The sequence below is a fragment of the Dipteris shenzhenensis genome, chromosome 15 (assembly GCF_047967505.1).
Source record: "Dipteris shenzhenensis isolate YYH24624 ecotype China chromosome 15, Dip_SZ_1.0, whole genome shotgun sequence".
Taxonomy (NCBI): domain Eukaryota; kingdom Viridiplantae; phylum Streptophyta; class Polypodiopsida; order Gleicheniales; family Dipteridaceae; genus Dipteris; species Dipteris shenzhenensis.
In genome coordinates, this window is record NC_141610.1 from 9,248,803 (window position 1) to 9,275,576 (window position 26,774).

Genomic DNA, 26,774 nt, shown 5'->3' on the forward strand with positions numbered 1-26,774 from the left:
TTGTCCCCAAGAGCAGCAAGGAGGTGTGTTTGCAGGGCATGACTACGCAGCCCTCTGAAGGTCTTGGAAAGCATGTGCACTGACAGCGTTTTTAAGGTGTCATGAGCAAGAGGGAGAATAATTTTGTAGTGACAGGATCCACATCTTGGCACCACCTTGCTGCTAGATGGTGGTGCACTGTGCACACCTTTATACAAGGCTTTGTCCATCTTTGGAGCAATACATATTTGTACAAGGTGTTGTCCATCCGTGCATACCTTTGTACAAGGTTTTGTCTATCTTTGGAGCAATATATATTTACTGTTTCTACTCTCATGAGCATAGTTCAATAGCTCTCTGTCTCTCTGTCTCTCTGTCTCTCTTTCTCTCTCTGTCTCTCTCTCTCTCTCTCTCTCACACACACACACACTTTTTTTGGGTGAAACCACTGTATTTATATGAGGAAAAAGTTTTTACAATGAGAATAGTCTAAAGAAAAGACTATTCTGAAAAATCAAAAGCAGAGGGAAAACACCTTCAAAGATGATACATCCAAGTCATCATGATGACAAGCATGGGCACGCATGCGCGCACACACTTTTTTTTTTTGGGGGGGTGAACTTTTTTGCTTTATATTACAAAGCAGCTATTCCAAAATGGGATATGCCAAAGTACATAAATCCCAAACTAGATGGCTGGAAAATGCATCAAGAGAAAATCTTGTTGTAGGACAAATATACATCATACTCTATGTAGTGAGTTTGCAGGCAATCAAATAGAGATTGCTGCAAACTCACCTTTTTTTTTTGGGTGAAAATTGTGTTGCTTTATATTACAAGATCATCATCCCATAATAGGCTGGTGAGAAATACATCAAGATAAAACCTCAATATAAGACAAATATACATCATGATCTATGCACTTTGTCTGTAAGCAATCATAGAAAGATTGCTTTAGAGAGTACCTAAAGAAACTAAAAATTGAAATCGTGTGATCACCAAAGACTCGATGATTTCTAGCCTTCCATAAAGTCCAGAGCACCCAGTAATGAACTCAAACAAAAAACAAATCAAACTCTTTTGTAGCTGGATGTATCTCAAAGAGCCAGGAAAACTTTCCAAAGACAACATTTGGAAATCTGGCATGTAAACGTTGTCTAAGGAAAGTGAGAAAATCTTGAGTGGAGGAGCAATGTCAGAGTAGATGTGGCACAGACTCCCGCGGAGCTAAGCTTCCTCGACAAACAGCCAGAGCAATATGTCTGCGTGCCAGTAGTTGTCCAGATGGAAAAACTCCCAATCGTACTCGCCACAAGAAAACTTGTTGTCTGAGTGGCATTTTAGAATGCCAAATGTATCTCAATCTTTTGTGCCACCACTTTGCCGTGTGATTCATTCGCCAAAGCTGAATGAGCTTGCGAGAAACCCATGGTGGAGATAAAATGACTTTCTATAATGAAGAAACGGTAATATGTGACAGCCGTTCAAGAACGACCCTAGAGAAGTAATAACCCAATCATCAAGACATTTTTGACGCTCCAATGGTGGAATGGGCTGAAAACGCTGAAGCATAGCTGTAATTTTCCGCCAAATGGATTTGTAATCCATACCAAGGTCTAATTTTGCAGCAGCCAATGGAAAAGCAAGAGGAAACCCATCATCTCGGATGACTTCTACCACTAAGTGGATGCCTTAATAGCGGCCAGGTTCCTGCACTTGCAACAGAGGGATTAAAGCTCTAGACCAATGTATACTCTCTGCTTTGAAAGAGTTGCCTTGTAAAGAATCTCATCCATTCCATTCCAAATGAGAGAGGATATGCTTCCAATCCAGTAGCATGCCAGAAATAAAAGGGCAACCGTTAATTTTGCCTTCCATGGAACCTAAAATAAAATCCCATGGCCATTATGCATGGCCCGGTCAAAGCTTATGACAAGGTAGACTGGGGCTTCTTAGAGGGTACCCTTGCTCGTTTCGGATTTTCGGATGCATGGATCAGAGGGGTGTCAGCTCTCTACAGATCAGCCCATAACCAAGTGCTTATTGGTGGAGTCAGGGAAGACAAGTTTCAGATTACCGGATCAGTCCGTCACGGATGCCCTTTCGCCCCCTTTCTCTTTTTATGTGTGGCTGAAGCTATGAGCTACTACATTAGAGCTCAAGCTGATATTATAGGGCTGAGGCTTCCATTGAGACAAGACGATGAGCTCTTGGATAGTGAGTTGGCAGATGACACGGCTGTTTTTTTGGATGCCACGCCACAGACACTCACTTCATTTAGGACAGCTTTGGATTTATTTTGCACTGCAGCAGGGGCTCACATTAATTGGAATAAATCCAATGGTTTCTAGATTACTGATGAGGACACTCTAGACTGGGGTAACGACATAGGGTTCTCTTGGATTCATAGGGGTGTTTCCATCAGGTACTTAGGATGCCAGGTCGGGTTGGGGATCTCTCCAGCACAGGAGTTTTCTCCCGTGTTAGAGGGTATTAGGAGGAAACTCATTTTTTGGAGTTCCGCCAGACTTGACCTCGCATCCAGGGTGGTGGAACCAGGTATTATTGGCTACTGCTTGGTTTGTCTGCTCTTGCTCGTGCAGATCTAGAGGTTGTATCGCGCAACTTCACGAAACACTCTTTGGAGAGTTTCACCCTCCTCTCGAGAAGAGATAGACAGGCAGCCAGTCATGTGGAATGACTCGATACTGGATGAGCATGGCAGATCACTAGGAGTGTCACATTATATGTAGTGGTCTAGATGGGAGAGGGGACCTGCTTCTACAATAGGTGCCTGGAAGGCGTCTAGGCAGCTTCCACAGGATCAGAGACTCACTTCTGTTGGCCATCTCATAAGGAGTGCAATCAAGATGCAGCGGATAGAAGCAACCGTACCAGCAAAGTGGATAGATACAGATGAGTTGCCGATCACAGAGTCCACTTGGTTGGGAGCTTTTGCGAGGACCGGTATTCCTTTACAGGTCATAGCCTTGCAGGATGCACTTGAGGAGACCCTGGTCTTTGATGTTCATTCGGGAGGTAGACTACTCAGATCTTCAGGTGATATTCTTTTGGAGGTTGCCTTCCAGCCTGTTAGGAAGACAAGTTACATGGAGTGGGGCACTGATTCATAGTGGTATCTTGATCCCGACGCTCTTCTCTTGGCACTTGGGTCTTGTGGAGACTCTGGTTGTATAGTGGTTCCCCCATTAGGTTCTTCCAGTAGGACCCTGGGGAATGGGAATGGATTGACGAACGGCACCAAGAGAAGAGCATTCCCTTCTTTCGTTACACGAGATTCTTTTCGGATTCCTGTAGAGATATAGAGGAACTTTTGGAGGAGGCTCTCAAAATCCCTCCAGAATAGAAAGATCACTCTTTCCTTTTGGCTTTCTATTCATGGAGGGATTGTAGTGCCTAACCCTACTTGTCCTCAATGCCACACAGCAATTGAGTCAGTTCAGCATTGCCTTTGGGAGTGCAGACAGGCGAGGACGATTTGGAAGGGTGTTGCTAGGATTCTTTGTATTTTTCATAGAGCACCCTTTTTCATGACCTGGGGATCAATGGCATGGTTATCTCTCACTGGCCCTCAGGTGTTTTTCGAGGGATATGACTCAGATTTAGCCTTCATTATACGACGACACGCTGTGGACTCTTGCTCCCTTCAGGATGTTCCTTTCACTCCTTTCTTTTTTTTGGCAAAGAAAGGAACCTTCTATTAATGCTTGAGGTAGGCGATTAAAAAGTATGGCCAGAAAGCAACTTGCCTAACTTGGCACAATCTCTAGAATCCAATTTGTGCTCCTGAATAAATAAGATATCAATGGAATCCCCAGTAACACCTGGATGAAGCTGATCCCAGATCAGCTGTCTGCGGCGGCGATATGGGACGCCACCTAGGCCCTGTATGTTCCAGCTAATAATCCTCATCGACGTGAGGATGTAGAGTGGAACACCTTGCCCGACCTAGTGGTGGAAACAAACCCCTCAACAGGGGAAAAACCTCTTGCTCGAGGAGCGAGGAATGGAACCAAGTGGTGGAAAATCAACAGGGAAAAGAACCCTGTCACCTGACGAAGAAGCCCTGTCAACATGAAACCCAATCACTGGCTCACCAAAAGTAGAGGGCACAAACTCCTCCTCTGGGAAATTTGAAGCATCTGCAAGAGCTGAAAATGAGTTTCTGTGAATCAGGCCAGACACTGCAGTGCGAAGGATCCCTTCTGAGGGAAGAGGATCAATGGTGTAAACCCTCCCCGTTCCCCTATTCAAGGGAGGAAGTGAGGACTGCTCTCGATCCTGTGTCTGCCTAGCCGTGGAGAAATCTACTGCCTCGAGGAGAGTGTCTGGCACCGCTGGTTCTAGGGGAGAAGCTGCAAACGAGGAGGAGGTCGTAGCTGAAGTGTCTCGAACTGTGGGAAGTGAGACTGGAGGGACAGCCCGAGGTGAAGCAGAGTCCACTAGTGTATCCTCGTGAACTGAAGGAGGAATCTGCACACGAACCAGAACCCACTGGTATGCATCGGGTGCCCCTGAGGTAGAAGGTCGAGAGGCACCTGAGGTAGAAGGTGGCGGTATCAAAGGAGCGCTCAGTGGAGGAGCATTCTGGCGAGTAGGTGCTATACCACCATCCTGAGGAGGACCGTCATGTGGAGGTCGAGGAGCAGGTGCTGGACGTGTACCACCCCCCTGTCGAGGCTGAGGAGCAAGTGATGGACTTGTACCACCCCCTTGTCGAGGCCGTGGGGCGATAGCTATACCAAAGGGCTTCTTGGGCCTTTTCTTCTTCCTAGGGCAATCCCTGGCAAAGTGTCCAATGGTCCTGCATATCTTGCTTGCCTGTAATCTCTACTCTCTGGCGAAAAAAGGAACCATCCGGGCACTGGATCATAACATGGTCCATCGTGAGGTTAGGATCCTTACAGAGGACCTTGACTCTAGGTACCACATCAGCCTTGGTTGCCTCTACTACAGTCAATGGCAACCCAGGGAGGGGTGCGATCTCAGCAACCGCGCCAAAATGCTCCCCAATAACAGAAAGAAGCCGATGGTAAACTTGGGGAAGCCCGGGAAATCTGATGAAGAGCAAAAAAGATTTCCTTATCTGCCTCCACTGGGTCGAAACCAATATCAAAGGCGTCAAAGAAGATCTTCCTGTGTCCCAGGTGTAAAAACTCAGCTTTGAGCACTGTGCTCGCAGCCTCTGGAGTGTCAAAAACAACCTGGAAAAAACCTCATCCCAGAAGACGAACATCTAATAATCGTGGAGTGAGGTCTGGGGGGAGAGCCGCAAGCATCCAGTCTCTAGCTTGGGATCTGGAAGGGTGAGATCCGAAGATGCGTGCGAGCAACGTGGTAGAACATTCAATCTCTACGTCCTTCTTGAGCTGCTGCAACTCATCTTTAGAAAAAGTAATAGTTTTCGCAGCCGATGGAGGTGGAGTAGGATTGGCTGACGGAATATCCATCGCCAATCGAGGTGAGGAGGCCGACTCGGACACTTTTGAGGCTCCATCCGCTCCAAAAAAACACTGCGGGAGAAGGAAGAGGGGGGAGACAGGAAGAAGGAAAAAGAATGCGGGGGGTAGGGAGCGGGGAAGAGGGAGGGCTGAGGCAGGAGCGGGGGGAGGGAGCAGGGGAGCAAGGAAGGGGGAGCGAGAGGGGAGGGGGCAGCTGAGCGGGAGAGGATAGAAGGGGGTAGAGGAGAGGGAGGTAGAGGCGGAGGGGGAGAGACCGGGGTAGGGAGCGGGTAGAGGAGAGGGGTGTAGAGGCGGGGGGAAGAGTAGAGGCGGGGGGAAGGGTAGGGGGAGAGGGGTGTAGAGGCGGGGGGAAGGGTAGAGGCGGGGGAAGGGTAGAGGAGAGGGGTGTAGAGGCAGAGGGAAGGGTAGAGGCGGGGGAAGGGTAGAGGCGGGGGTGAGGGGAGCGGGGTAGAGGGAGCAGGGGAGCAGGGAAGGGGGAGCGGGCTGAGAGGGGAGGGGGTGGGCTGAGAGGGAGAGGAGGGGGGGAAGCGGGCTGAGAGGGGAGGAAGCGGGATGAGAGGGGAGGGGGCGGGCTGAGAGGGAGATCAGGGGGAGGAAGGGAGAGGCTGAGGGAGGGGGAGGGGGAGGGGGAGGGGGAGGGGCTGAGGGCAAGGGAGGGGGCTGAGGGAGGGGCTGAAGGAGAAGGGGGCAGCAAGGGAGCGGGGAGGAGCAGCAGCTCGAGGACTTGACTCTCAAGCATTCCGGACAGGCTTTTGTTTTAAAAAAAACTTCCGGAAAATGTCTTTTGCCGCTCCCCGTCTAAAAACTTCAAACTTTTTGGTCAAATCATGTAAGGGGCTGCAATATCAGCAAAGCGTCTGATGAATCGTATATAGTAGGAGCAAAATCCCAAGAAACTGCGCACTTCATGTACCGTACTGAGTTTTGGCAATTCCTGTATTGCTTTAATCTTGGCAGGATCCATTTGAATCCCATCCTTGGAGATTATATGACCAAGATAGTGGATCTCATCTAGAAAGAAATCACTCTTCTTGTTGTTAGGCTTGTTATTCCAAAGTTCTTGGAACACTGTGGCGAGATGCCTCTTATGTTCTTCTTCAGAGCTGAAGACCACTACAATATCATCAAAGAAAGTACCTATGAAGTGACTGTAGGGCCTGAAAATCAGATCCATCATTCGATTGAAAGTGGCTGGTGGATTTGTCAACCCAAAGGCATGACCAGGAACTCATACAAGACAAACATTGTTCAGAAGGCTATCTTATGGATGTTCTTAGGATCAATCTTTATTTGATGGTACCTACTATTTAAATCAAGCTTGCTTAAAATTGTGGCCCCTTTCAACCTATCCAAAATGTTGTCTATGTGAGAAATCACGAACCTATTCTTAATGGTCACCTTGTTGAGTGCTCTGTAATCTACACACATTCAATACGAACCATTCTTTTTCTAGATTAGCAACACTGGGGAGAAAAAAGGAGAAGAACTGGGTTGAATGAGTCATTTGGACAACAAGTCTTGTACCTGTGCCATGATCTCCTAGGTCTAAGCTGCAGTCACCCCCGATAAGGTGGACGATTTGGGGGCTCACTTCCTAATGGTGTGATCTTCGAACCGCTCTAGAGGTAGCTTATCTGGCAAAGAATCTGAAAAACAATCTTTGAAGTATCTAGAAATTGAAATTGCTCTCTTTTCTTTCTCCCTTTGGCAACAATCCGATTTTTCTTGTCTCTATGTTTGAAAGCAGGCATTCTCTATGGCATCACAAGATGAGCCCCTTTTCGGTGGAGCCAAGGCATTCCTAAAACTACATTGAATTGGTCCAAAGGTGGAACAAAAAAGTCTTGTTGATCAACATAATCTTGCACATGGATCTTAAGCTTGCCAATGAATGGCGTTACTAATATTGATTGTCCCTGAAAGATCTGTCACGTATCAAGAGATTGTTCAATTCTTCCGTCTTGATCCTTAGCCGCAAGGCAAGATCATGTGATAGTCATATGATACACCTGGATCAAATAAAATTAGCGCATTTTGGTCTCTTACTTTGCCCCATGAAAGGCAAAGTTCTTTGTCCTCGGGATCAGCCACTCTCCCCAGAACATGAAGAACTCCTCCCACCAAGGTATTTGGTGAGTTTTTTGGGACACGAGGCAGCCATATGCCCCTCTTTTCCAAAATGGAAGCACTTTCCTTCCTTTCGGAAGGTCTCAAGCTGTTCTGGAGGAAATTTGATTTTACTTTGAAGGGATTTGTTGAACTTCTCGGCTTTGGAGGTTGAAACTTCTTATTTTTCCGCATTAAAAAAACTTCTATTTAGTATGAAAAAAACCCGCGAGAGCAAGAGTTCAAGGCGGAAATACATCATGCGGTACATGAGAAAAAACTCCTCAAAAGGAGGTAGAAAAAAACCAAGGTTGAGGCTGAAAATGCCATCTCAACCTTGTAGTAATCTAAGAGAAGAAAGGGGAGCTCCCCCATTCCTTAAAAAATATGGCTCTCCTAGCAAAGGCTGCACAAAAGGACCCCTACATGGTCACCCAGATGGCCGTTAGAGTATGTATAGTATCCGTCCATATACTGGCCAACTTACAAGAAGGGTGGAGCTGGGGTCCATCCAATGCCTCTGTACAGTTGGCTCTCCAAATATGCCACGCTGCAATACTTGCCAGTATCTCGTAAGAAACTTCTTTTGACTTTGTGGTAGTATCATATTCCTTTTGATGGTGTCCCATCCTTGACTTTTGAAAGTGCTACTATCCGCAGCAAATATTCTTTCATTAACTCAATCACACTAAAGCTAATTGCATCAAATCCCGAAGTTTTGTCTTGCATTCAATACTTACTTGGGCACAGATACTAGGATATAGATCAGCGCTGTACTCGAAGCTTAGTCTTTTTTGAGACAACCTTGAAGGTAGTGATATGAAGAGAAGCCGACCAAAACTTCTAATTATAAGGTTCGACAGTATCTGAAGCTGTCATAGTCACACTTTCCCAAGATGTACTAGATAGACATCATCAAAGAAATTCTTAGGCAAGGACTGCTCATAGAACTATTTTTGAATATCTTTTCACTTTTTTGGCGCTTCATCTGCAACAACCACAAGAGCTCCCTACCATGCTCTAGCCTTGTTTGTAAGATGTAGACCTACAATCTTCAACTTTGACTTCTCTCGATAATGTCCTGTTTTGAAAGCTATATCAAATTGGCGATGAATTGCAAAGCTTTTTCACTTGCTTCATACCTTCTATCAAAGTCGTAAACTTGACGGAGATAACACCTTTTTTGAAGTCGTCGCTTCTGGATCTGGATCTCCTCCTTTTTTGTCTATGAGGAGAACATTCTCTAAATGCGGAAGAAGAAGAAGAAGACATGCTGGACGAGGGCAGAACAGGCTGGAACTTGGGGATCTTCGCCCATGCTTTTTAATCCGTCTTCTATGGGGCCTTGAGCTCCTTCTTTGTCTTGAAGTATAGTACTTTTGGGGTGGTGAAGGACTTTGGCAACGTCTTCTTGAAGAATGACGGCGTCTTGGGGATTCTTTTGAGGCAAGAAGAGTAGAAGACTGCCTTCGATTAACTTCTTTTTGCTTGGACACAATCTCTTCAAATAAATGCTGAAATCGAGGTATCTACTTAAACAATTGGCACTCCTAGATTCTTGTCTTAATAAATTCTTCATCAAGATCATCGTCGGCTCCTATGGGACGATTCTGAACTGCCATGTTCTGAAACCATGATGTGTGAGATGAAAACTCACTGATCCAAAGCTTGGCTGAGCTAAAAAAGGCAGCCAATTGCAAGTCCCCCACTCCTCTCAAGGAGGTGCACACGTGACAGGTGAAGACAGGAGCCATCTCGATGCACGATGAAGTAAGGGTAGGAGCGGCTTTTGGTTGTATGATTCAACTAATAGTGTCATGTGCACGGATTGGTATCTGACGTGTACTGGGTACACAAGACTAGCTCAGGTAGCCTGGGGAGGCTTAGAGCTAGGCAGGCTTGATTCTTGGGTTGAGTGGCAAGGGTACAAACCAGTTTGAGGTCTTCGCTATTTTTGGCACTTGGGGCCCGAGTCTATATAAGGGGCCCAGAGGTTCAGTTCTGAGTGAGCCGATGAGAGCAATTTTTGTTCCCAGGTGCTACGTCTGATCCTGGATTGAGTCGCGGACACGCGCCTACATCTTAGCGTAGCCCAAGGCCCAGTAGCAGATCCCAGGCTTCACAGCGCCACCTGGTGGTATGGGACACCAGGCTGGTTTGGATCTGGTTGGGAGTTCGTGCCAGTAGCTCAGACTGACACATCCCAGCACTCCTGAAACCTCTGATCTGCAAGCAAACACAAGAACACACACACAATGTGAGAAACTGAGCAGGCTGCTCACCACCCAACCATGACATCTACGGGATATGATCCTGAATCAAGAGATGTCCCCTCCGAGCCACGAGCTGAGCTACTGGCACGAACTCCCAACCAGATCCAAACTAGCCTGGTGTCCCATACCACCAGGTGGCGCGATGAAGCCTGGGATCTGCTACTGGGCCTTGGGCTACGCTAAGATGCAGGTGCGCGTCCGCGACTCAATCCAGACCTAGCACCTGGGAACGAAACTGGCTCCCATCGGCTCACTGAGAACTGAACCTCTGGGCCCCTTATATAGACTCGGGCCCCAAGCGCCAAAAATAGCGAAGACCTCAAACTGGTTCGTACCCTTGCCACTCAACCCGAGAATCAAGCCTGCCTAGCTCTAAGCCTCCCCAGGCTACCTGAGCTAGTCTTGTGTACCCAGTACACGTCAGATACCAATCCGTGCACATGACATACTTCCCCTCCTCTAAGAACTCACTCCTGAGTTCGCTAAGATATGTTCTTTGGAGGTTTTGTAATGTCTCCCATGTTGCATCCTCCTCAACACGATCCTTCCACTTGATCTTGTATTCCGTGATAGAACGATTACGAATCTGTCTGTCACGAAATTCAAGAATACACTCAGGTTCGTGTGGAATAAAAGTCAAATCAGTAACTTTTATTATCTCGTGAGGAGAAACAAGTTGATCATCTGCACCCAAGACTTCTTTCAGTCTACTGACATGAAAGACTGGATGTACTTTAACATCAGGAGGCAATTCTAGTCGATATGCAACTGGTCCAATTCTTTTAATGACCTTGAACGGACCACAGTATCTGGGGGATAATTTCGGAACCAAACCAGTACTTAGGCTCTTGGATTCCTTAGGAATTCGCAAATATACCATCGTTCCTTCAGAGAACTCTCTAGGTGAACGATGTCTATTAGCATAAAATCTGCCCCGATCTTGGGCACTTCTAATAGACTCCTTGGCAAACTGCAACATTTGCTGCATGTCTTGTAAGAAGTTCTTTGCAGCATCATTTTAAATCCCTTTTAACCCAACCATAACTGGTGACTTAGGTTGAAACCCGTACATAAGCATAAAAGGACTGTACCCAGTACTCGAATGCTTTGCACTGTTATAAGCAAATTCTATCATAGGTAGATAATCTTCCCATGAAGACTGTCTCTTAGATACATATGCCCGAAGCATATCTTCAACCAACTGGTTAACCTTCTCTGTACTACCATCGGATTGCGCATGATCTGAGGAACTCATACTTAGAGTAGTTTCTAACTTCTCAAAAACAAGTGTCCAAAAGTTACTTGTAAACTTTGAGTCCCTGTCACTGACTATGTCAGATGGCAAACCATACAGCTTAAACAAGTGGTCCACAAACTCGTGAGCTAGCTGAACAGCTGAAATAGTTGTTCTAGTAGGTAAGAACCTAGCCATTTTTGTCAGACGGTCGACTATGACCCAAATGGAGTCATGACCCTTGCGCGTTCGAGGCAAACCAGTAATAAAATCCATGGAAATACTTTCCCATTTATTACCTGGAATCTGTAATGGCTGTAATAAACCCGCGCTTCTAAGGCGTTCTACCTTAGTAACCTGACAAACCCGGCAACCTACTACATAGTTTTCAATAAATGCACGCATCTTAGGCCAATAAAAGGTATGCTTCACAAGATACAGAGTCCGATGTATACCCCGATGTCCAACACTAGGAGCATCATGACACTCCCAGAGAATCTTGGATCTAAGTTCCAGAACATCTGGCACACAAATCTTTCCATTCCAGAACAGCAAGCCGTTCCTAATCATCCACTGACCTCCCGCCACCTGTACCGTAGGTGGCACAATCCCTAATTCCTGGTCAACCATGGAGCTCCCCATCCTGGACTCTCTGCCAATAAGAACTGAAATGACTATCAGTTGCGTAAAGCCCTCTCATGGATTGAAATAGGTCTGAGGATATTTCCGTAAATGACATAGCATTTACAAACTTGACTCGACTTAAGGCATCCGCCACACTATTCAACGAACCCTTTCGATAACGTATTTCAAAATCAAAATCTTGCATTAATTCTGCCTATCTAGCTTTCCGTCCCCTCAATTCAGATCCATCACACACATACTTAATTGACTGATGATCAGTCAATACGAGAAACTTTGAACCATACAAGTAGTGTCTCCAAACCTTAAGGGCATACACTACCGCATAAAGTTCCTTTTCTAGTGTGGGCCAACGATATTGGGTGTCGTCTAGCTTCTTACTCTCGAAAGCTACAGGTCTGCCCTCTTGGAATAGAGCTGCCCCAATCGCAAAATTACTCGCATCGGCCTCTAAAACATAAGGCCGGGTAGGATCGGGTAATGCAAGAACGGGTGCTTCCTTGATAGAAAATTTCAAGGTTTCAAAAGCCTTGTTCAATGCATCATTCCAAGAAATTGGCTGGGTAGACCTGCGTCCACGACCTTTCAATATGTTTGTCAGGGGTGCCGTGATATGTGAATAATCACGCACAGACTTCCGTAGAAATATCGTAAATCCTAGGAAAGAACGAAGTTGTTTCACAGTCTAAGGGATACGCCATTCTAAAACCTTCTGGATACGATCCAGATCAATGCTAATACCTTCAGAAGAAATCTTGTGTCCTAAGTAAATGATCTCCTTCATAAAGAAGTCACATTTACTCATCTTGGCATAGAGCTTATGTTGTCTTAGAATAACTAAGACAGTCCGGGGGTGTCCTATGTGATCCTCAAGCGTTCGGCTATATACCAAGATGTCATCTAAGAACACTACAACGAATTTGCCCAGAAAATCTCGGAACAAATCGTTCATCATTTGCTGGAAGGTAGCAGGAGCATTGGTCAAACCAAAAGGTAATACAAGAAACTCGTAGTGACCATACCTAGTTCGAAATGCGGTTCTATCTATGTGTTTAGCATAGATACGGATTTGGTGATAACCCGTACGTAAATCAATCTTAGTGAAATACTTCGCTCCGGCCAAACGGTCTATCAGATCATCGGAACGAGGTAGAGGGTATCGATTCTTAATTGTCACTTTATTTAATCGTTTATAATCTATACACATTCTCCATGTAGAATCTTTCTTCTTCCTTAAGAGGACAGGTGCTCCCCAAGGTGATTTACTTGGGCGTATATAGCCCATTTTCAGGTAATCCTATAGCTGTGAAGCTAGCTCATCCTCCTCAAGCTGGCTCATCCTATAAGGTGGTACACTAATAGGTTGAGCACCAGGTACTAAATCTATGCGATGATCTACTGCCCGTTCTGGAGGTAAACCTTCCGGCAATTGAGCAGGGAATACATCCTTGAAACTATCTAATAACATTCTCAATTCACGGTGTTCAAACACACTTAAATCATTCTTGTTATTTACAGAGACAACAAATGAAGAAAGCGGAATCAAAACACATTGATAGACATCATAATGAGAAGTGTTTAATATATTCCGAAGCTGCATCGCAGATACAATAGGTCCCTGAGAAGAGGGAATATTATCACACTGAATTCAAAATTGGGTGTCCTTATCCATAAAAGAAAGGGTATGCTCCGTCCATCCAATCCGAATATTGTGGGTTTTAAACCACTCTATTCCGATTAACAAGTCCACATGCTCCAAGTGCATAACATAGCACGTAAGAGCCCCTGTGTATTCTTGAATCCGGATAGGAAGCGCTTCAATCTTGCGATCCCAAAACTGCTTCCCAGCTGGAAGCTGCACCTCATAGGTGTGATCGCTAGGTATCGTGGACAGCCCCATCTTCTGCACAAATTTGTAATTAACAAAGTTGTGAGAGCTGCCCGGGTCAAAGAGAATGTGAACTCTTTGGTCCCTAACTTCTCCATAAACTCGGAAAAGATCATGGGAACTAAATAGCAAAGTATTAAAAGTGCAATTACAAGAAAGTGGGCAGGTAATGACATTTACAGAAATACCTGTCATCAAAACTTGGGTCGCTCCCTTGGCTTTGGTACCCGGACCCGACTGGAGCTTCGGTCCCAGTGCGTGCTTTTGATTCTTGCGCTTTGGACACTCATTCTTGGTGTGGCCCCGCTCCTCGCAGTAGAAGCAATGTCCTTCCTTCTTAAGCTTCAAGGTACGAAGGAAACGGGCTCGACCATTCTTCGCCTGAGTCAAGTGTTTCTTGGAGGCGTTGTCTATAGACTTCGTCTCCCCGGTACCAGTCGTAGACTGGAAGAACTTCCGTTTGTTCTTCCCACTCGCGTCGGAAACTGTGGTTGCCTTGCACTGGCCATGGTATCATCATAAATACGCGCATAATTCAGGGCCTCTTGCAACGTGGTACATTTGTTGTTCTTGATCTGCAACTTGTACGAATCTAGCAAACCATCCACAAAGAAACCTAACAAGGTCACTGGATCCATCTTTGTGGCTCTGGTCTGCAGATCCCGAAACCTTTGAAGATAAACTTCACACGTCAAGTTCAGCTTAGACATATCGAGGGCCTACGATATCATAGTCGTCCTCCTCCTTCAGGAAGTCCTTCCTGAAGACCCCTTCGAAATCTATCCATGTTACCGGCTTAGGTTGGAGTTCCTTCCACCATAACAAAGCCTTTCCTGACATGAAGCCGGCTGCAAGCTGTATTTTCTTGTCATTTGGGTATGGGTGGAACTGGAAGTGTACTTGCCACTTGTGCAACCAAGTGTCAACAACCTCCTTGGTTCGAGACTTCTGATCTCCAGGAAAAGGATCTGGAGTTATGTTTGGACCTAACACTGAAGCCATGGCATCCACATGCGTGAGTGCCTGCACAGTGCTAGTCAGAATTGTGAGAGTAGTCTGAATCCCTTGGAGTTGCTGCGTCAACCCCGTTTGATTCGCATTAACCTGCTCAAACTTTCCATCAAGAGCAGTGGTGAATTCACTGAAGGCTTTCTTCGCAATCAGATCGTCGTAAAGACCTTGGTCTTCCTCCGCAGGGTAGTCCAAATCCTGATCTCCCATGGCAAACTCAGGATTTACAGAATCAGCCATGTCTGAAATCTGATCTGAAAAGAGTAGCGAATTGAGAGAAATAACCGGGGGAATCGAAGCTGGAAGGAGAGTGGAGCAGAGGAAAAAACCGTCCCAAGAGGAGGTGACGAAGAAGAGAAGCTGGCCGAGAAGAAGGGGTACAAAGCTCGCGAACAGCTCGCGTAGGTGAACCCGGAGACTCCCCTTGCTGGTTCCGCTTCAGGTTGCAATGTACGGAAATCTACTGCAGGCTGTACTGTACGGAAATCTGCCGCAAGCTGTACGGAAATTTGCCGTAGGTTGTAGCCGTTCCTAGGTGGCGAAATCTGGTAGAGGTGTGAAGAGGTCTTCTTGCGCACTCTAGCTTAGGCTGTGGCTGAGCTTGGGATCTTGCCAGGCTATAAAGGAGATGGTGCAGCTAAGAAAGCTATGCTTTCTAGAAAAGCTCACCCTCCCAATCTTGGAGGGTTGATGCTTTTTTTAGCATCAACCCCTCCTAACCTTGGAGGGTTGCTGCTTTTTTTCGCCCCACCCTCCCAACTTGGAGGGTGGTGCATTTTTGCAAAACAGCTCCTCCGAACAGTCTGGCCTCACCCTGCTCCAGCCTATGGCGCACCCCCCTGCCTGGCCGAATCACTCTAGCCCATGGCGCACCTACCTGCCTGGCCGAATCGCTTCAGCCTGGCGCACCTACCAGCCTCACCTAAACTATTGCGCAGCCTTTACCAGACTCGGAATCCCCTAGGGTTCCTGTCATCCCTTCGTCTACCCAACAGCCCCTCTCACGCCACTCCTCCAATCATCTCCACTCTCTCCTAGCTACACCTTACACCCTCTCTTAATTACCCTTCAGTAATCTCGAATTCCTCACTCTCTTCTTCCTACCTTTTCCCTAAAGTGTGATCACTTCCCATAACCGATGAACCAAAACAAAAACTTGCAACACGAATTTCGAAATTAGGGCATACCTGGAGGAAGAAATCGTCCAAAATTCTTGGAACAGAAGTTCCTACCTCAAGAGTTGGCTCTGATACCAACTGACACATCCCAGCACTCCTGAAACCTCTGATCTGCAAGCAAACACAAGAACACACACACAACGTGAGAAACTGAGCAGGCTGCTCACCACCCAACCATGACATCTACGGGATATGATCCCGAATCAGGAGATGTCCCCTTCGAGCCACGAGCTGAGCTACTGGCATGAACTCCCAACCAGATCCAAACCAGCCTGGTGTCCCATACCACCAGGTGGCGCTATGAAGCCTGGGATCTGCTCTGGGCCTTGGGCTACGCTAAGATGCAGGGGCGCGTCCGCGACTCAATCCAGGATCAGACCTAGCACCTGGGAACGAAACTTGCTCCCATCGGCTCACTGAGAACTGAACCTCTGGGCCCCTTATATAGACTCGGGCCCCAAGCGCCAAAAATAGCAAAGACCTCAAACTGGTTCGTACCCTTGCCACTCAACCCGAGAATCAAGCCTGCCTAGCTCTAAGCCTCCCCAGGCTACCTGAGCTAGTCTTGTGTACCCAGTACACGTCAGATACCAATCCGTGCACATGACAAATAGTTCGGGATTCGGGACCAAAATTGATAAATATAGCAGACGGCAGTTCCAAACTCTCAAACTGAAGCATGTTCGGGTCTCGAAACTGTTTTTGGGCTGAAGTTTAATCATCGGGTTCAACAGTCAAATCGCAACCTTATTTGTTAAATTGCACTTCAGAAATGTGCCAATAGGTGGCTGGAATCCTAATCGCAACAACAGAAATCAATCACAGCACTGAAGAATAAATTCGTCAATTGAAAACCACTTCTTCTAGGGGCTGGAGGGTTGCGAGACAGTTTGGGAAACTCTCGGAAGAGGGATGGGCAACAATGGCAATAGAAAGAGTGTAGGAGAGGGAGAGAGAAGAAAAATGCAGCACTAGAGACCGAAAATAAGGGCTGGCCCCACCCGAATGTCTTTATTGCAATAGAAGTCTATTTGTACAAGGTGGCTCATGACGGAGCAGAGTCTAAGTACAATTCTCAAGCCTAGAGGCCCTTAATTTTTAGACTAGGCCAGCCAACTAGAAAGCATGTGCTTTCCAAAAGCCGGGCCTGCTTTTCTTGCCTAGAATATGTGATTGTCTCTAGAAACCTAGGCTTTCTCTAAAGTGATGCTTTCCCCATAAAGGGCAGGCGCTTTTGCTTCTTCAACTCAATTGGACCCTTCATTCCATGAGGCACCACTTGTCTTGTGCTTTCCCCCTCAAAAGTGGGGAATTAAGCACCCTCCAAAGTCCTACACCTTGCAGAAACAATATTAACACTTTAACCCATTAGAGGTTAGCAAAATGCATGCATTCTAGTTCTTGGACTATCCTAGTCCCTTGTGGTCTTTCCCATAGTCTCTTTTACCAATGCAAAGCAAAGCAAATAAAACTTAATCTAGTCAACCAGAATCAACCTTGTTTGAGTGAAGTCAATCTACTAAATATTCCTCTTTATTTCTTGGGAGAAGCACCAATTGGTGATAAAGTGCTTCTTTTAAAATATAATGGTCATTCTTTGATTCCCACATTATAGCTTTAAAAGGAACACATAATCAATTTATGACACATTTGACATTTTTGAAAAGGCTACATATTTGCACCCATCATCCAGAATTTTAATTCAGAACACATTAACACACCACATGAACTGTGACTCAAATAGCACAACTGGAAACTTTTATTCTGCATAATATCTATTGTAATCAGTCCTTAACAGGATGATTAATTCGAATAATTGGGAGTGTTGCGGCAAGACAGGAGTGCTCCTTTATATTTGTCTGAATAAAGGCTTTAGAATAAGGAATTGATTATAAAAGCCTAGGAAAATGTAATCTTTGAGGCGCAATGTCCCAAGAAAGGAAATATCAAAAGTGTGCATGAAAGCATCAATTATTTATACCTTTTTCCCATAGTATACATCAATTATTATACCTGTGCCCAATGCAATGAACTCTTTGAGAATAATCGATCGTGTTCTTTTTAATAAATCATATGATAACACTATCATGAGTCCATGATATCAAGAGATGATGTCCATAAGACACGTCTACTAGCATATGGAGTTTTCAGCAGTGATCTATGTCAAATCAGGATATCATCCAGCACATTCAATGCACTACTCTTTAGTCCATAAAAAATCCTATCTGGGAGCGTGCATCTCATTGGTTTGCACCTTCGAGTCTCCAGCAGTGGTCTATGCTAAATTGGGATACTTTAAGGCAGTACTATTTTGTCCATTGAAAATTCTAATTGGGAGGGTGCATCTTTATGGGCATGCACCTTTGTAAACTTTGTCTGCATTTCAGTCATGATACTGTCGACAGCTTTGCTGCATTTAAATGCACTCCTACAATTAAGGGAAGTTAAGTTTCCTATCATAGTTCTGTGTAATACCAACACCTGTTTCTGGTATAGATTGGAGTAAGAATACTTGTGGTCCATCATCCTTGCAGAATAAAACTTATACCTATTAATAAAAGTTCCTCCTCTGCACAATGCTTCACATGACACCGAACAAGAAATCCTCGAGCTCTTGGAAATGTAGTCAAGATCCAACCAGATTCAACCAAGTGCAGAAAATACGATTGAAAGAAATTTTTGATTGACAGTATATTCAATGACACTATATATACAATGCTGCAATTGATATTATATAGAATGTGAATCACAGTAAATCACAGAAACATTATCCTCTTCATATTTTGGTGCCTCCACTGTTTGACAGAGTAAATGCTAGTTAAGGAAACCAATTTCCAAAAGATACAAGGCTTGTATTCTTCTAGCAGCAGCATCTGCAGAAAGAGCCTCTCCTCCAGAATGCTTATGATGGAGTTCCTCTTCTTGCATTTTCCTGCACGCTGCAACTAATTAATCACTGTCTATGTTACATGAATAATGCTTTTAGTCACCAAGTAGTGAAAACAATATCGTAATTGCTCCATTACAAATGAAAACAGAACACAGATACAATAGGACAGGCATGATTATGAGCTAGCTAGGAGGGATTTTGTGACAGCATATCACAATAAATTTCAAGTTTTCATATATACTGTCAGATACATTTTGAGTTTCTATAGATAGACAAACATTATCTTTTACGATGCAGGACTTACCATGCCAAAGATCATAATAAAGAGTGTAGACACAGTTAAAGCATGTTCATGGAGATTCAAGAACAAATAAAACACATAGTAGCGGCTATAAATTACTCTTCTCTCCAAGTAGCCAGCACTAACCAAGATAGCTGTTCATGAAATTCATATTTTATAAAGCATGCTATCGTACTGAAATATGGTCAAACCTTTGTGGAGGGGCTAGGTTTAAAGAAAGCCAGTAGAAGGAGAGGAGAGGAGGGAGCGTACTTGTGTCATCTTGCAACCATGTCATCGCTGACTTGTGTCATCCTTGTGACCATGTCATCCCCTGACTTGTGTCATCCTTGTGACCATGTCATCCCCTGACTTGTGTCATCCCCTCACTAAGTGCTGGACATAGCTGGTCCTGCATGATGTCGGTATAACACCACCATAGGGTTGAGATGACACTTTCAGCCTCAACCTTGGTGTTTTACGAGCTGTTCTTGATGAGCAGGTGTTTACCCACTCAAGGTATTTTGTTTCTCATGTTATGCATGATGTATTCCTGCACTATTGGGGTATCTTTCATATTTCATAGATGTCTCTTCATTGTATTTTTGTTTTTTTTTTTTTGGGGGGGGGGAGAGAAACAGGCCCTTGATTCGCATGGTCATTGACTCCATTAGTTTCTCGCGCTATGCATGTTGTATTTCGACCTAGCGGTCTTTCCTTTGGGTGATTTCTTTCATACTTAATAAAAGTCTACTTTTGGGAGAAAGGGGGGGGGGGGGGGGGGGGGATCCAAGTGTTAAACAAATTGACCATTGCAGACATATTTCTGCTATAGCACGACTTTGATACCAGCCCAACCACAAAGTGGTGCTCTTTTGTTTTGAACTATGAAGAAAGCATGATGGAAACTTAGGGTATTATTGAGTCTTCTTGTGGTAAGGAGACCTTGAGGGGTGAGCCATTCAAGAGCAACCTACATACTAGACTTTTATCGTCATGCAGATAAACGTGTGGGAGAGCTATTTTTTGGTAATACAAACAAGTAGATGCTATCATTGTAGTCATGGTCAATGTAACTCAAGGCACATGAAGGAGGATGATTGATAATGATTGTAAGTCTTGATAACTCAAGGCACATGATCAAGGATGATTGATAGTGATTGTTACTCTTAGTGCTAGCTTGGAGGCTGGTCTAAGCGATTTTCAACATTGTTTAAGGAGGCATGTTCCCTCATCCCACGTACAAGCATTCACGGGGACTTGAATCATCAGGTATGGGAATTTATATAGCTTTAATAACATAGGCAGAGTGTATTATAGTGTTCGTTGCTCAAAAGACATGTATAGCACATATACAGAGTCAGATTTTGGGAACCCCAGGCTTTCTCTTTTGTATTTAATGACAACATGGATGTGAAATAAACATCGTATCACTTACCCTGCTATGATCACCAGGATGACATAGTCACATGAGGACATGGTCATCAGGATGGCATAGTCACATGGGGACATAGTCATCAGGAGGACATATCACCCAAGCACATGGTCATGCATCAAGGGTCTTCATGTCGCATAGTCACGCTCTGCCAACCTCTACAGACCTGACTCATTGGCAGCATAGACGTTCATCTGGCGGTGCCTTGTCAGATAGAGGGTGGCTGCAGCGGTGCACATGGAGTAGTTACAAGGCACCGACTCGGCGCAAGCTGGCCGTTGCAGGAGACATGAAGAGGCTCAGCGGTGGAATGGCTAAGGAGGAGGGGACAACCAATAGGAGAGAGGGAGGGGATTTTCCATCCCGAAGGCGAGGGTGAAGAGGGGAGATGAGGGGTATGGGGATTCATTTAGCATTATACGAGGATTGAGAGTGAGAAGGAGAGAGGCTAGAGCTACGAGCTCGCCTGTTGCATTGTTATGGTGTATTGCTACTGTTGCATTGTTGTGGATGAGTGATCTTTGATCTCTATTCAGAGAGGCTAGTGTATGAGGATCTCTTCCTTCTATCATATGCACTTGTTCGCGTTGTGTTCTTGTCTACCGCTTTCTCCGTTATCTGTTATTAGCGTTGATAGGACAAAATCTGTATCAAGTTTTTGAGCACTGTATATAGCTGTGGGTAGGCACATAGTTGTACACATCTAGGGTAGGTGTGGGCTTTTGGCATTTGTGGATTTTTCTTTCACAAGCATGATGGACTGATGTATACTTTTTTGAGATAATAAAGTATGTTTTGCAGGGACTTCATGGGAAATGATGAAATGTAATGTGATTGTACCAGACTTCCAGAGCAAGGGTGTCTAGGGTGTGATCAAGCGAAATGTTTTTGGGGTCATGTAAAGTCAAGTCATGAAGGGTTTTTTATATTTTCCTGAGTCAATGTGCCCTTGCATGTTACAGGAATTTGATATGTTATGGTGTCTATGTCAAAGGGCTTTTCATGTGTGTGTACGGGGTAGCATGCAAGCTTTAATGTGCATGCTAATGTGTGTGGGAATTGTGTGACTAAAGGTCCAAAATGTGCATTTAATGTGATTTGGGGGAAATGTCTTGAGAGTGGTAAAATGTCACTGATGAGGTGGCTGGACTAATTGGGAAGGCATCCTGCTCATGCAAAGGTGGCTACGTGATGGATGAAGGGATGCTTCTCGATGACGAGCTGGCATGCTACGTGAAAGGAGGCTACTATATGATATGAGCTGGTGAGCTCTAGAAGGGAGGCTTGCTGAAAGGGGATGATACGCTGGCAGGGAGGGAGCGTCGCAGAGGAAAGCTGGAGAGCTTTAGAAAAAGGATTCGGAGAGCAAGCCTTGAAAAAAGGCGTGTGCTCCATGAGGAGAAGAGGAGCTGTGAGGCAGCAGTGATCACAAAAAGGAGGTGTGGGAGAAGCGTCGGGTGCTAGGGGACGCAGCTGTGGCGTCGCTACTGTGTGGCTGGGGAAACTTTGGAGACACGGGGAGGTCGAAGATGACGCAGAGGAAGGCATACCGGGGACCTTGGAGAGGAGACAGAGTCTGGGAGCTTGAGTTACTGGAGGCAACTCGATTGCAGGAACTCCATGAGCGAAGAGAGGTGATCGCGGGTTCTATGAGCTGGGGGTCGTGACTGCTCAGACCAAGAGACAAATGAATAGAGGGGGAGCATCTATGTAAGAGAGCGTGACGGTTGCCTTGGAGAGGAGCTTCTGAAGTTTGGGGGTTGAGAGCTTGAACGTGGCCTGGGAAAGATGGTGCAAGGAGACCGTGAGCTGTTGGTTGTAGAAGGGCGTCTCAACTACGGAGGCCAGAGTACTTTGAAGGGCGACTGAGAGCTTTGGGATTTGGTTGGGCATGGCTACTGCGCGCTAGAGGATTTTGGACGACAGAGGGAGAGCATACACCATGAAAAAGAGAAGCTGTGAGTTGACGCTGTTTTCCAGCGGGCTGTTTACTCTTACTGGAGATGTGGGTTTCTTGGCTGTGAGAAGCATAGCTATCATGGAGGTTTTGGGCAGAATATCTTGAGTGACAGAAAGCATACAATACGGGAAATAGAAGAGGCTGAGGCTGTTGCTTGAGATGTCTTCCGTGTGGGCTCGTAGGTGGCTGGTTATGAGCTATTGCTTAGTAAAAGCTTGAGGCATAGCCGTGGTATCAGTTCTGCTGACTGGAGGACTGTTGGCAACATGAAGCTATGAGTGTGGAGTACTCTACGAGCAAGAGAAAGATACAGACGCTGGATGTAGTTGTGTAAGAGCAGAGATGATTGATGCGACCTGCTCGCCAGTCCCTTTCACTGTTTGGTTGTTGACTGCAGCTTGGAGAAGGAGATGCTGTGGAGCAGTTATGATCACGTAGAGTTATGAGCTGTTGCTCTTGATGGAGGCTTACGAGTCTTGGCTGTGGGATCTTGATTGTGGGTTGCTGTCTTGAAAAGTCCCAAAGATAACCTTCATGTGGGCTGTGGGTTCGTAGTATTCTTGTTGAGGAAAGTTCAGTTCTAAAGTCTAGTTGTCTCGGGTTGTGTAGTCCTTTGGTTTTCTCTGAGTCTGTGTGATCTATGTTTAGTCAGTTTTTTTGGGGGTTTGTCTCGGTGCCTATTACAAAAACACATACTCTGGAATCTAGTTCATAAGCTCATCATGTACGAGCCCACAATGCAGCTGATCCCTATGAAGTCTAAGCTATCTGACGTGGTGAAGTACATAATTCCTGGTTGTCTTTCCATTTTTTCCTTATCAGCATTGTTCCTTCTTATCTCCTTTCTGGGTTTGTTCTTTCTGTTCTAGTACTCTGCAGTCTAGTACTCTGCAGTACTCAGCACTCCATAGCATCTTCGACTAGTGTTGTGTCATAGGTTCACACATCACGCAGTGTAGTGCAACTAAGGTAGAGTTGTGTCATAGGTCTATGTATCACCCACTTCACGCTCCTCACATCAGTGGCCTTAGGCCTCTGGTAACACCTCCAGAAGTGAGTGGACCTCCCCCTCAGACAGTTTATGGTGATCACGGTGGGACACTGCTGGTGTTGAGTAGCAAGAGTGAAGTGGCATTTGAGGGTCCTTGAGGGGAGAGTTCTTATGCCAAGTAGTTCTGATACCCTTGAACGAGTTATTGAGAGAACTAGGAGGTACTTGAGGAGAGTGGAGAGAAGACTTCCTGCCGACCATACTCGATACAAAAAGCATTATGTGAGACGGAAGTTGGCGAAGTCCTCGAGCACAAAGTGAACCCATTGGAGCAGTGGCAAGAGCAAGCAACTTCATCGAAATTCTCATCGATCTAGACCAACAAGATCCCTGGTGGTCAGATCAGGACTCTGGAGAAGAGGAAGTACAAAGCGGAGAGCAAGTGAAGGAGGAAAGTACGAAGGACGAAAGCTCCTCAGGAGCTCTTCAAGGTCAAGACAACACCTCTTCTCCTCTTGCAACGATGTCTTCATCAACAGCCACTTCAACGGGAGTAGTGCCCACTTCAGCACCAAACTTGACATCCAGTGGTCAAGCTACTATTTCGTCTATTATGCATATCCCCACTCAGTTGAGTCTAGTTTCTACATCCATGACGCCACGTTGCCATTACCACTATTTGTGTCCTTTCGTACCGCTTATCCATCATACATGGCTTTGACCCCATCCTTCTCTTTCCCAACTGCCCTTGCATCCTCTGACCCCCATGTTTCCTATGTCCTCACCATCTACTTTTGCAACGGTAGCACTTGCGATATATGTAGTACCGTCTAATTTCTCTATGGCTACATCAGTAGTGAGTTCACCACCAGTGTGGTCCTCTACACGGGGTATCGCTTCATCAGTACCCACAATTAGTACTATTCCGTTGGGAGGCCCTTCAACTACTTCACCCGTTTCAGCTTCTGGGGTGGGGATGGTGGTTCTTAATCCTGCAGAAAGAGCTCGACTTCTTGAGTTGCTCAACAAGGTCCATGTGAAGACTTAGAAGTTCAAAGGTCACCTTCATGAGGATGCGGAAGCTCATGTGAGGAAATTCCTCACGGCATGCAAAGCTAAAGGCGTGGAGAACGAGCATGCCTTCCTACACATCTTTCCGTCATCAATGGAGGATGCAGCTGATGTATGGTATAGTCAATTTCCCCCTGATCATTTTCAAACTTGGACATCTTTAAGGGAGGAATTCTTACGGACTTTCAAATTGGAGAAGTTCGAACATATGATTGTCCAGGTTTTGTCCACTGACACTATGAATCTTGGGGAAAGCATCTCTGAGATGTACACAAGGATGAGGGTCTTGGCTGCCAAGATGTCTGTGCCACCTAATGACGTTGTCATGAAAGGATGGTTTTTAAAAGCACTTCCTCCCACCATTGCTATTAGGCTGGTTGACAAACTCCCTAAGCATGCCTCACTACAAGATTTCTTGAGGGAGACAGTGAAGATGGAACGGTCACAGTTAAGTTTTGCCTCATCGCCGACCACCCAGCCTCTCAGAGAGGAGGGATCATCAGCATGGCAGCAACTCAAGAAGGAATTAGAAGAAATCAAAGAAGGTCTAAAAGACAGAACAAGGATGGATGGACAACCATCCTATGAGGCCCAAATCAGAAGTGGTCTTTGGTGTACCGAATGCAAGGGTTCTGGCCATGGTCATTGGGAGTGTCCCTCTAAGCGCAAGGTACCTACTTCTACCTCCTTTTGTACATTTTGTGAAATCCATGGACATGATGCTTCCGAGTGTAGGTACCTCAAAGGGTTAAGGAAGCTTCTACCAGAGTATTAATCAGGGGAACCCCTAGTGGTTGCAATCAACAAAGCTACACCGGTAGGTTGGACCTCCTGCCCCTGGAAAAGCATCTGAGCCACCTTCCCTTCCTATCATTCTGCTTCAATCCCCTGCACACAATCCGGTTGGGGCACCATCCTTTTATCCTCAGCCCTATTATGCACCGTACCAACCACCTACTCCCAGAGGTGGGTATGGACAATACTATCAACGCGGTCGACGGGGTGGTTTTCGAGGAGGCCAGGGAGGCGCTGGTCGAGGCACCAACCTTAGAAGACCTATCATGTGTTATCGATGCGGAGAGTACGGCCACTACCAAGATGATTGTCCACAGCCATTTGGAGGACCCTCTTGCACACAGTGCAACACAAATGATCACTACAGTAGATTGTCCCAATGCCAGAGGTGAACTAGCATCCCAAGTCAACATGGTTGATGTGGTAGTGGCGGGGGAGGGCGACAGTCCCCATTTGATTGATGCAGTGTTGGGAGGTGTGACAAGGTCACAAACAAAGGATGGTGATGTTATGCACGACTCTGTCTCAACACCATCAGCCTCGTCACCGACCAGTATCAACTCTGTCCCTAGCAGTGCATCCGCTCCGAAGTCACCCCCTCCTTCCAAGTTAAGGTCACCTCCTCCCTCCAGGGTGGACAGTGGGCCAAGGAGTACATTTTCCTCATCCTCTCCTGTTAGTCAATCAGAAAAATCACCAAAGTCCTCACAACCATCCACGCCCGTCAATAGCTCCAAAAGTGGCTGACCTTCCGACGACCAATCTATGCCTTCAAGGTATCAGGCGGTGGTCAAGAGCATCATCAATGATCTTCAAACTAGTAGTTCCGAGGAGGAGGGAAACACACCTCAGTTTCCTTCCCGAAAGTTCAGAACAGTGCAGTTTGCAAAGGAAGTGACAACCCTAGGACAAAACAAGGGTACGGAGGAGCAACCAGGACCTTCCAATCTTCTCCAAGAAAGAGGACCATTGAGACATAGTATGGCACAAGGCAAAGGGAAGAAGGTGATAGAAGAAACGTTACATGAGTCACATGCTGGACATTTGAGACATGATACGGCACAACACAAAGGGAAGCAGATGATGGGACATCACATGAGTCAATGGCTGGACATTCACATTTGCACCCTTCACCTCGCGTGAGACCCTCGGACAGAAGCTAGGAGAATGAGGTTACAAAAGGCAACGACCCAGCCCTACTCCTTGATCTAGGACTTGATGGAATTCAGGCCCAACATTACCCTACGTCAACTTTGTTTGTTGTCCCCACAAATCAAGGACCAGACCATGGCGTTCCTGAACCGCATGCCAGGGGATCGACACAAGGGACTTGTTCAACGTAGGCCCGCACTAGAGACAGGCCCGGTTCAGGACGGAGATCAATGCTCGACTTATGCTACCCTAACATGTGAACAAAGTCCTAGGATCACTGTGGATATCAATGGCTTGGAGCTGAAGGATGTATTCTTGGATGGGGGTGCAGCTGTGAATATCATGCCCAAAGGTACGCTACAACAACTGGGTTTGAAGTTGACCAGTGACGTTCCGCATGGCTGATC

General features: G+C 45.9%; 1 protein-coding gene across 1 annotated transcript in view; it reads right to left on the bottom strand.

Moving 5' to 3' along the window:
• The window catches only part of LOC147893316 (uncharacterized), a 183,972-nt gene that overhangs the window by 93,788 nt on the left and 63,410 nt on the right, over nucleotides 1-26,774 (bottom strand). The window contains exons 8-9 of the mRNA XM_087385707.1: nucleotides 18,639-18,725; nucleotides 18,342-18,406 (exon numbers count right to left, since the gene is read on the bottom strand). Of these exons, the coding sequence (XP_087241833.1) occupies nucleotides 18,342-18,406; nucleotides 18,639-18,725 (152 nt within the window). The remainder of the gene's footprint in view (nucleotides 1-18,341; nucleotides 18,407-18,638; nucleotides 18,726-26,774) is intronic.